This window comes from Pygoscelis adeliae, unplaced genomic scaffold (assembly GCF_000699105.1).
Source record: "Pygoscelis adeliae isolate BGI_AS28 unplaced genomic scaffold, ASM69910v1 Scaffold100, whole genome shotgun sequence".
In the NCBI taxonomy this organism is placed as follows: Eukaryota; Metazoa; Chordata; class Aves; order Sphenisciformes; family Spheniscidae; genus Pygoscelis; species Pygoscelis adeliae.
The window spans coordinates 1953865-1964495 of NW_008824034.1; the positions used below are offsets into that span (position 1 = coordinate 1953865).

The 10631-nt window shown below is 51.5% G+C and overlaps 2 protein-coding genes across 2 annotated transcripts in view; one reads left to right on the forward strand and one right to left on the reverse strand.

The window, feature by feature from the left end:
* RPL39 (ribosomal protein L39) overlaps positions 1 to 901 on the forward strand; it is a 3226-nt gene extending 2325 nt beyond the window's left edge. The window contains exon 3 of the mRNA XM_009331249.1: positions 542 to 901. Within this exon, the coding sequence (XP_009329524.1) occupies positions 542 to 590 (49 nt within the window). The 3' untranslated portion in view covers positions 591 to 901. The remainder of the gene's footprint in view (positions 1 to 541) is intronic.
* A 6171-nt stretch (positions 902 to 7072) lies between these two features.
* On the reverse strand, positions 7073 to 8083 carry SOWAHD (sosondowah ankyrin repeat domain family member D). The gene is made up of 2 exons (XM_009330912.1): positions 7490 to 8083; positions 7073 to 7393 (listed from the first exon to the last, which is right to left on the reverse strand). The coding sequence occupies exons 1-2, from the start codon at positions 8081 to 8083 to the stop codon at positions 7073 to 7075; spliced, it is 915 nt and encodes a 304-aa protein (XP_009329187.1).
* Positions 8084 to 10631: the final 2548 nt, after the last annotated feature.

Below are 10631 nucleotides of genomic sequence, written 5' to 3' on the forward strand. Positions count from 1 at the left end.
AGTAACTCTGTTAACGCTGTCTTCGGTTTCACCTATACGCTGGTGAAACCATTCCTTCTTAACATGTACAAGTACATACTCATAAATGAATATACTTTCCTGGAAGAGGGCCTTTTCCATACGCTGCGCTGCTTTTGTATTTTGAACAAAAATGGTATTTTTTGTGTTAGACTATGAACTACATTCAAGAGGTAGTTTTCATTATCACTGGACAACCAATACAAGGTCTTGTCTCCAAAAGAGGAGGTGAGATGCTCACACGCCAGTGCTGATGCATCTCTCTGCAGACTTCTTTATCTCTTTGAGGTTTAGATTCTCTTGCAGTAATGTGCTAGTTGCTTGGTGAACGAGGAAGGTAAAGAGAGATGGAAATTTAAAAAAATAAATACGCAGCTGATTATAGTTGGCAGCTTGCCACTATAGCACGTAAGAAAGATTTCATTCCTTTACTGTTGAGCTAATTCGAGGTGGTTTCAGTCTGCCTGGATCCTCCAACGTATGTTGTGCGCTTTGCTAATTCACGCTGCTTTTGTCTTACCAGGTACAACTCCAAAAGGAGACACTGGAGAAGGACCAAACTGGGCTTGTAAGAGAGAGAGAGAGACTGTCTCCTGGGAACTCTAATAACACTTGTCTTTCTGCATCAGATCGATACACCTTGTACGCTGTTCGGCGACCCCCAAGTGATTCCTTCTGTAGCGTTGGACTGCAATCCCCAATGTTTGGTGGTTTTGTTTTTTTTTTTTAATAAGCTAGTCAGGGTTATTGATGTTAATGGCGAAAATCTTTAAATAATTTGCATCTGAAACATGAAGACTGTGTTCTATTAGTGTTCTTTCCTTCAGGCATCATCAGGAGTATTGACAGTGTACAGGCTTACCAATAAATATGGACCTGAATGACTTGGTTGAAATTATTTCATATATATATATATATATACATGTGGTGGGACAGTAACAGAGAATAAAAACTAACATTATTGTGAATATAATCTCACTTAGTGTGAGAAACCTTGTCAGCTCTTCTCAGATAGAGTAGGCTGTGTCTCCCTTTTCACTTACTATAAACCTTTGAGAGCAAAGCGTACCAATTTTTTAAAGAAAAGGGGTAAAAATCAACTGATTTTAGAGGAGTTAATTTGAATAAAATCTTTTAATAGACAAACTGAAATAGTTTTTAAAAAAAAAAAATCTTTTAGAGGCAGGTTTGAAAAAGGCAGACTTCACTTTATGATCCATAGACCACGGCGGCTACAGTAACTGTTTGGAGCGTCAGCCTCTTACTGCTTAACCCCAGGGAAGACTGGATTACATTTCCGGTAGATTTATGAAATGTTACTAAGAAAAGTAAGCAGCATTGTCAGAATTTGCTAAAGACGTGTCTGTTTAGCCGCTGGATGCATTTTATGGGGCTGGAAAGCAAAGCACACTGAAAATGCTCCTCTGGGGTAAGGTGGCTTCCCGTTTGAGGTGTGCTGGGGTAGGTGAGGGAGATCCAAACTAACAAAACCTTCTGCTAAACCAAGTCAATCTCCAGTTACCGTCCTCTCTTACATTATGCTTACCCATTGGATGCATGTATGTTCGCTGTGGCTGGCTCCTGTCACAGCTGCAGATTCTCGACTCCAGCAGCATCTCCCGCATGACCCCTTTGAACATCCGGGGTAGACCACGTAGTAAAGTGTGGCCAGGCCTGTGGGTCAGGCAGATAACCTTTCTTCTTAACGGCAGAGCACGGCTGAACTGCAGGTGTCGAACAGTGCGAATGATGGCACTACGCTACTGGGGAAGGGCTGAAATGTTACGTGCCCAGAAGTACTGTAAAAATACTTGCCCAGGGAGCGAGAATGTGGAGCTGAGAATAATCGGTGATACTTGGAATACCAAGACTACCTGTCCTGCGCCTGAGCAGCGTACCGGCAAGGCTGCCCCTGAACACCAGCCTGTGTTAGCTGTAGGTGGCTCCTCGGGAGCCTCACGCCTGCGGTCAGCCAAGAATGGCAGCTTCTTACCCCGTGTGGGTCTGGCCCCTGCGCCCGCAGCACTGGGAGCTGCTCTCAGGTAGGACGTGGGGCAGGGCAGCCCTTGGAGCCTGGGGTTAAGATCCTGGCTGGGGAGTGGGTGCAGTGGAATAATCGGATGAAAGAAAGTTTCACTTGGGAGGTAGGAAAGGAGGAGGAAAGGGAAGACTGCAGCAAGGGCAGTGGATAGATTTGTCTCCTGCAAAATGCGATACTCCTATAGACTGTAGTACATAATGGCTGCATGTTCCCTAGAATATGTAATAACCTGAGTTTTGTGTGGAGCTCTGTGTTGGCTTGATCGAGTTGGTCTTGATGCCAGCCACAGGTGCGGGTTAATTTAAAACATTCTCAGCAGAAGGGTAGTAACTCAAGATGTTGCTCAAAGGAAGAGTTAGCAGTTATTTAAAAAAGGGGAGAGAGGAAAGAAGGGATTGAACAGCTCAGAGTAGTCGGCACTCCAGCTCCCCGATGCCGACATTCTCCGCTGGGGTCTGTGAAGCATCACCTGTTTACCGCAGGGAACTGGAGGAGGAGGCTGTGGCTCAGCACTAAGCCCGACGTGGCTGCTGCTCCCTTCCCTTCTGCAGTGCAGACCTGGGATTGGTGCTCTGGTCAGCGGGAAATAAGGTGCAAGCCTGTTCTCGGATGTGGCTGCGGCAAAGCCCATCCTGACGCTGAGGGCTGCGACGTGCTCTGGTGCTGTTTTCTGGGTTCAGCCTGCCGTGGTGGCTCAGTTCCTGGGTGGCAGCTTCCTGAGGAAGCTTCACGCTGCCACACCTTCTGTGTTGCTGCTTTTCACGTCGAAGGTAAATAGATATATCTCCTTCGCGTTACAATTTGTAGCAAATAATGCTGGGCAGCAGCATATGCCAAGCACACATAAATGCGTAACAAATAGACACCTCACTCAGAGCTCATGACAGACTCTCCCTCCTGAGATGCGCTGGAGGTTTCTGTGAGCACAGGAGAGCAAGGCTGGGATTTTTACCAGCTTCAGGACACTTCAGAGGTACCTTCTAGCTGCTTTTCCTGTCTGGTAAGAGTCTAGTTTCTACTTCGTTATCAGGGGGAAGCAGTAAGTCACTGCAACAGGAAAGCAGCCAACAGCATTGCCAGAGAAGTTTCAACAGAGGCCCACGTGCTGCAAACACTTTTACCCCCATGTTTTTTAAATCTCTTCCGTGCTCTTCTCTTTGAAGCAAGCATTTAAGAAATAACAGCACTGCTGAGGATCAAAGATCAGCCTTGGAGCCCTGCGAACCACCCCTGCCTCTCCCCATCACCACTGCTGGCAGGCAAAGCTACTCGCAGAGTTCCTCTTTAATTGTGTCTATGAGGACCTGGCTGAGGAGGAAAAAAGTAATTTTATGGACTTGAGAATGGAAAGCGACCGTTTTCTCCATGGCATTTGTGGGAAAGCTTTCCTGAGCAATAGATTGAACTATTTATTACTATTTATTAGATAGTCTCCCTATTACTATCATTACTGTGCTATTTTTATTAGAGGGAACCAGCTTCTACCAAGAAGCTGCTTTGGAAAATAACCCCTCATGTTATTTTTCCCCATTTGACTGAATCTGCTTTTCAAATTGGACATTAAGGGATAGTACGAAGTAAATTTAGTACAAATTAAAATTGGGTTAAAATCAATCTTCCGCAGAACCTTCATCAACACAAATACCTCTGGGTTTCAATGATTTCTGTTGTTCCTGTGGCAGGGCTCTTTGCCCTATCCTTGCCTGTGAGAGTTGGGGGGGGGGATCAGGGATCTCTGCAGAACTGGGCTCACACACGATAACTGAGACCTCAACAGAAGCTTTAAAGAAAAAAATCTAAATAATTTGGATATTCTAGTCCATTAATTTTGGTGGATATGCTTTTGTTTTCTGAGTGAGGAGCAAAGTTAGAGCTGATTGTATACTTGAGGAATATTTTTTAAATGTGCCTATTTCCAAACCTAGCCCCTCTGTAGGTATGAAAATAAACCACGCGAGACAGAGGGGTGGGTCACTGGAAGTGGCATGGTGTCTGTGGCAAACACAACGTACAGCAGAACTGGGCTCAGGCACGATAACTGAGACCTCAACAGAAGCTTTAAAGAAAAAAATCTAAATAATTTGGATATTCTAGTCCATTAATTTTGGTGGATATGCTTTTGTTTTCTGAGTGAGGAGCAAAGTTAGAGCTGATTGTATACTTGAGGAATATTTTTTAAATGTGCCTATTTCCAAACCTACTGCCCCTCTGTAGGTATGAAAATAAACCACGCGAGACAGAGGGGTGGGTCACTGGAAGTGGCGTGGTGTCTGCGGCAAACACAACGTACAGCAGCAGAAAGGGTACTGCAATTTGAAGAAGTTCCTTTTTTTTGCTGTGTGGAGAGGAGCCCTTGCAGGGCAGGCAAGGCAGGGGGTGGCGTTGGTGAGTATGTTTTAACACCACCCAGAGCAGCAGGGTTCTGGTCTTGCTCCTTCTGAAGTGCCTGCCTAACTTGCCTCAGAGCAGAATACAGCTTCAAACCCACGACCAAAAGATGGGGGAAAAAGTTGTCTTTAGGAGGTTTTGGTTAGCTGTCAAGGGGAGGCAAGTGCTAAAAATCACTTAGTCGTATTTAAGCGTAGCATTTGCCAGTTAAATTTTACTTTCGAATGGCTTTCAAATGGAGCATTAAAGTCCAGGTTTCCTGGTGGGGCATGACTAAGCTGCAGGTACAAATGCCAAGGAAACAGCTCCTTCAAGGAAATTCTCATTAATTCCACTGTTTACTCTGTGCCTTACTCAGAGGAGGATGTAAGAGCGGTCCACGCCCTCTCCCTGACAGCACGCTGCTGCGAAAGGGTGATGGAGGACGAACAGATCAAAAAATACCTCGTCAGACATGCACCCACCTGTCTTATCAACAGCACTTTGGTTATCAGAACTAAAGATCGTGGGTGTTTTGACATTAGTGTTTTTCACGGAGTTTGTGCTGGTGTGACCAGACCCGTTAGAAGCCAGCCTGCTGTCCCGTGGCATGGATGTGGCCGGAGAAGTTCTGGAAGGAGCTATGTTGCCATAGTCTTTAATCTATTAGAGTTAAAGCATTACAAAACCAGCGTAGATCAGGCATTAAATCCATTCCCAGTGTGTTTCGTATACCTCTGCTGCTGAGCTCAGTGATTAAAAAGATGTCCAGACACATCTATATGTCCACCTGGACTGGACACTCTCCAGTCACTGGATCACTATCCGCTCATCTGGAGGCTGTTCTTCCATGTATCGTCTGCTGCAGGCTGGGTTATTCCAGTGTCTGAGCAGCATTTCAGAGCACAATCTGAATGTAAACGGGGTTTGCTCAGGGTCTGTGAAACCCTCAGGCTCAAGTTCCCCCAAGGGAGTTACCCGTGTATCTTTCTGCCTCAGGGTGCAAATTCACCCATGCAGCTAGGCCAGAGATCATCTCGAGTCCCTCGGTCACCTCTGCAGACCCCCAGAAAGGCAGCTGGAAAGAAACCGCGACTCGCCTCCGAAGCGAGGTGTCTCCGCAAGGGTTGCCGCTTTGCAATGGGGAACAGAAACTCCCCAGCTGCTGTCTGAGAGTCACTTCTCAAATGGGACTGCTATTCAAGGGGTTAGAAATGGTCTCGCACTGATGAAAAAGAGGAAGGGGCAGTTGTTTTTCTGAAGATATTTTGAAGCAGCCCTGGCCTTCGAGAATGTGAAAAGCAAGTTGAAATCAGCTGGGCAGAGCTCCATTTGGTGAACAAAACACAAACAGGCGAGCAGAGGCTTTGCTCTTTTAATGCAGTTACCGGTACATACACGCGGGGTTATACTGCTGTAGGGGTGTTTCTCAAGAGTTTCATTTTTGAGCATGACCTCAGTAGCAACAAAGATAATCTCACAGCCTTCATACCTTTTCCATGGTTTTGAGCAATGAATCATCTTTCCAGAGCTGCTCCTGGACTCCAGTCCTCACGGGAGCTACCACATGCCACCCCACTGGGTGTCCCTCCTGCCTCCTCCACTCGGGCCCCCATTCCCAGTGGGGCTGAGTGTCTCAGGCTCCCCTGGACGGGGGTCCCCAGGGAAGGGCTGCCAGGGGGACTTGTCTTGCACTTTGAAAGATTTCTCTGGGCCCGGCCTCCTTTGGCAAACCGGGCACTCCAGCTCTTACTTTACTGAGAAACAGCTTTATCTGTCATAAACAAACAGCAACCCAGAGGAGGCACATGTGGCAGAGATCCGGGGATCTCACAGGGACCTGGAAAGCGTTTGCAGCTCGGTGGCACGGTCTGCTTGTCTGTACCCGCTCTCCCTGCCGGCAAAGAAGTGTACATAAAAAAGTGTTTGGGGGGGTTGTTTCTGAAGCCATAGTTGCTTCTCAGCCAGTGCCAGGCCTCTGGCATCTCAGAGTATGGTAGTGAAATATTTAATTATATTCTGCCAGTGTGTCCGTCCAGGCACCCAAGGTGCCATGACCAGTCCAACTTCACAACATTGCTGGGAGCCAGGGCAGTGCCAACGGCCTCATTTTACAGGTGGGAGAACCAAGTCACCGAGTCGCTGCATGACCAACCTACAGTCACATACAAAGTCTGCTGGCAGCCCGGGACGGGCAGCCCAAACGTCCACCCCCGTCCCCCAGCATGGGACACCACCTCCTGTGGTGGGTCAGCATCCCCCCACGGGCATGTGGGGTGTCAGAGAAGCAGCTCCCCACACCAGGGCCAGCACGTGAGCCCCCACCGTGGGGCCCTGCTGGGCTGCGGCAAGGAGTCCCCATCAGCAGGGGCAGGGGGCAAAACCTCCTCTGGGGATAGGCGGTTTTTTGGAAGGGCTGTCCCCAGACAGTGCTCCCGATGGCCGTGGTTGCCCCACACACATTCACACTGGCACATCCCCAAAAGACCAGGCGAGACCTGGGGTGGCTGCGTTGCCGCCGGGCAGGGGGTTAATCCCTGCGTGGCTGGGATTTCGAGCGCCGGCCCTCACCAAGTTCCCAGCTCCCTGCAGGCTCTTCCAGCTGCTACTCAGCACGGGTCTGCAGGTGAATGGGCCAGGGGAGCTTCAGCGCTCTTGGAAGAAAGCAAATGCCTGTCTGACAAAGTGCCGGAGGGTCGACATGCTCCAGGAGTGCTGGGCTTTCCCCTCAGCCCTGGAGTCCACACAGTCCCGCCCTGCCCTGGCCTCACTGGATGACTTACAGTTGTTGTTGGTGTTGTGAGAGCACAGCTGGACCAAGTCCTCCTCCAAGGCCCCCGCCAGCTCCTTCAGCTCCCTGGAGGTCTCTGCCCTCAGGTACTGCCAAGCCTTGCGCCCGTTGTGGTCCCTGCGACTGGTGTCCGCTCCGTAAGCTCCCACCAGCACTTTGATGAGCAGCTCGTGTCCCTGCAGGGCAGCCAGGTGCAGAGGGGTGAGCCCGCCACTGGCCGTGGGGATGTTCACATTGACGGGGTAGCCCTTCTTCTGGGCGTGGGAGATGACCTGGATGAAGCTCTCATGGTGGCCATGCTTGGCAAGCCAATGGAGAGCGGTGAAGCCCGTCACGAAGTCTTTCCTGGTCAGCAGGCTGGGATCCAGGTCCAGCATCCTGACAATGTTGTCCGCATCACCCTGGGCCACTGTCAGCAGCCATTCGTGCTCCAGGGGATCCAGGGCAAGGGACAGCACCTCGGGGCTCTGCTCAGGCTTCTGCTCTTGGGGCGGCCCTGCAAGGAGACTGCTGCTGTTGGAGGTCTTCTGAGTGGTGGCAAACCGCATGGTGCTGCCAGGGCTATTGCTCTGCAGGAGGATTTCCTTCAGCTCCTTCCTCCGGGTACTGCCAGGGCCGATGGAGAGCCTGCTTGCAGTCCTACCCCAGCTCCCTGGGCCCTGGCTGCCCCGGCTGACGCTCCTGCTGGTGTCCATCTTCTGCAGCGGATGGAAACGCTCCCTGCTCCCCGTGGTGGCTGGCCAGAGGTGGGAACTGCGGGCTAGGCTCCCCGCTTGGGGCTGGGTGGCTTCCAGGAAGGTGAATGTCCGGGCAATGCCAGCTACCCTCTGCTCCACCGAGCCCGGCTCCCGCTCCCGCGGGGCCATGGCGGTGCCTCCTGCGGGGCTGGCCGGCAGCCCACTCCCCAGCAGTGCACAGCTCGCAGCTCGCGCTCCCCAGCTCTCACCCCACACTTCCTGCCCCGGCGTTAGGCAAAGGAGGAACCGACTCTGCACGGCGGGAGGGCACGCCGGGCACGGCGGCGGGTCCGCGGCGCTGTCGCACTGCCGGCGCAGTGCAAGGCGACCTTTGGTCACGCCATTAGATGGAGCAGAACCTCTAGACTTACGCTTTTTTGAAAAGACAATTTCGTAGCAAAAGCAATTTAAAATTACTTAGGCATTTTAACACAGAAGTACCTAATGACATCCCTATTTTCCTCCAGCTCCAAAATACAGGTGTTTCAAGCTGACAAACAACTGATTGTTTTAAGGAGTAAGTTAAAGAACTATCATCAATGTTATAGAAGAAATTTGATTAACCGTATTCTTCTCTCTGAATAGTCTCGTTTAGCGTTAGTGGCCTAGCATTAGCAGCTGAAGTAGCTGAAGCCTTAGGCCGCAAGAGCTGACCAAGTATAAACTTTTGATAAAACTAATGCTGGTAACAAAGAACTCACTGAATTCAGCAGATACGAGCAGAATGAAGAAGATAAGGACCAAGGAGACAATTCCAAGAGAATGAAGTAACTTCAGAAGGCGGCCAGCCCAGCGCCAGTGCAAACCCATAAGAAATCCAGAGACCACCGACCCAGAATTAAGTGGTTGGACTTGGGGTTCGGGTGACGGGTGGTACGGGTATAATTGAGAGGCGTGAATTGGGGTAGGGGTCCCTCTCCGGAGGCGCCCAGCTCGAGCTGTAACCAAAGAACTAACAAAAGACTAATCTGAAACCTTCACTCAGACTTGGCATTCTCAGCGGGATCCTAGGGTCCGACCCTGTTAGGGTGGCCGGCGTGCATAAATCCATAACAATGGTCCTGGGGACACTTCCTCTGGCCCCAGCAGCACCTCAAAGCCCCGGGTGCCTTGCTGAGGCACCTGCCTCACAGCCCCCCCCAGTTGCCCGCCACCATTGCAGTGCTTCTCCTTGGTGCTGTGCTCAGGAAGGCTGAGGTTACTGGCCCGAGGGGCTGCTTTCCCAGTGGCCAGTGGGTCCCCGTGCTGTAAGGGAGACCCAGCCTGGGGCAGTGTTTTGGGTCCCTTGTCACCCAATGTTTCAGCCGGGCAGCATTTTGGCCTTCCTCTCTTGCTGTGTTTCACTTCCCAGCAAGGCCCCATGCCCGGTGTTGTTGGCAGCTGCAGCCACCAGCAGTTTGTACCCTAATTTCATTAGGAATCAGGACAAATTCCTCTGCCCCAAAAGCCCCCAGTCCTGTTTCTCCCAAAGCCTTTCTTATCCGTGACTCCTCAGACACCCATAGCATGGCTGAACTGTCACCAGGTGGTTTTGCAGCTGGTCAGGCAGCTAAGAGCCACGCCAGCCTCTTCAACCCTTTTTCTTTGCCTTCCCTAAGCTCTAGCCCTGCTCCGACCTGCCCCGGGCTGGTCGTCAGCCCTCGAGGGAGCTTTGCCTTTCTCCAACCACTTGGACCAGTTTTTCTGGGATGCGTGGGGAGCCGGCGTCATCCCATAAAGCGCAAACGACTGGTGGTGAAAACATAATTGTCCCCTTGCTCCCTTTCTGGTGCTGCCTGGTTTTGACACTGGCTGTTGGTGGCTTCTGTGGGCTCAGGGAGGCAGAGAGCTTGACCCACACAGCTGTGGGATCCTGGGGAATGGTTTAAAACACTTGTTGGGTGGCAGCTGGGGAAAACAAGGAGGGAAACAAGGTGCTGCTTTGGGGGAATGAGGGCACCGATGGTGCAAAGCAAAGCACCCATTTAGGGCCACCCTGCTCGTGCCTGCATTAGGGACTGGTCGCACTGGTGAGCTCTGACGGGGCTAAAACTGGGGTGCCAACCTTGGGGGCTTTACTCAGGAGTACCAGGGGTGGGGGAAGTTATTTGCTTTGGGTAAGGACTGAGTTTCCTTTCTCTCAGCCTTTGTTTAATGCTTGTGCTGGCATCAAATGAAGGGAAACCCAGGTGGCACCAGCTACACCCTCAAAGCAGCAGATGGGCTTATCCAGCCCCTGCCCACTGGGCCGGGGAGCTGAAGCTGCTTCTAAGGGCCAAGAGGGGCCGGGGAAGGGGCTGTACTGCCACTGGAATAGAAATCGGCGCAGCCACCATCGATCAAGTTCCTGGGCAAATGCAAACCAACCTGACGGACCTCAGGAAAAGTCCACAAAGCGCGCAGGCATTTTCTCTTAAATAGCAAGTGATTTACTGAGGCTGGGAGACCCCGGGCCCTTAGACCCAAACCATAAACCCCCGCCCAGCCTCGGTGCTCTACGGCTCTGCCCCAGCCCTGGCCAGGTGTGCGGCCCGCGTTACCAGAGGGCCCACAGGGCAGTCGGGCAGGATCCCCCCGGCCTGCCCTAAGGCGTCAGTGCGGGGGAACCCACCACCGTGCTGGGAGCGGGCGGGGGCCGGGGCGGGCCTGGCAGGGGGTCTGGGGGCTGCGGAGCCGCCGGTCCGGGGATCGTGCGCCC

Bases quoted from the DNA above. Each gene is read 5' to 3' on its own strand.
- SOWAHD (XM_009330912.1), bottom strand. From the start codon at position 8,083: ATGGCCCCGCGGGAGCGGGAGCCGGGCTCGGTGGAGCAGAGGGTAGCT. The intron at 7,394-7,489 runs GTCATCTCCCAC...GCTGCCCTGCAG, and splicing joins ACCATGAGAGCTTCATCCAG to GGACACGAGCTGCTCATCAA.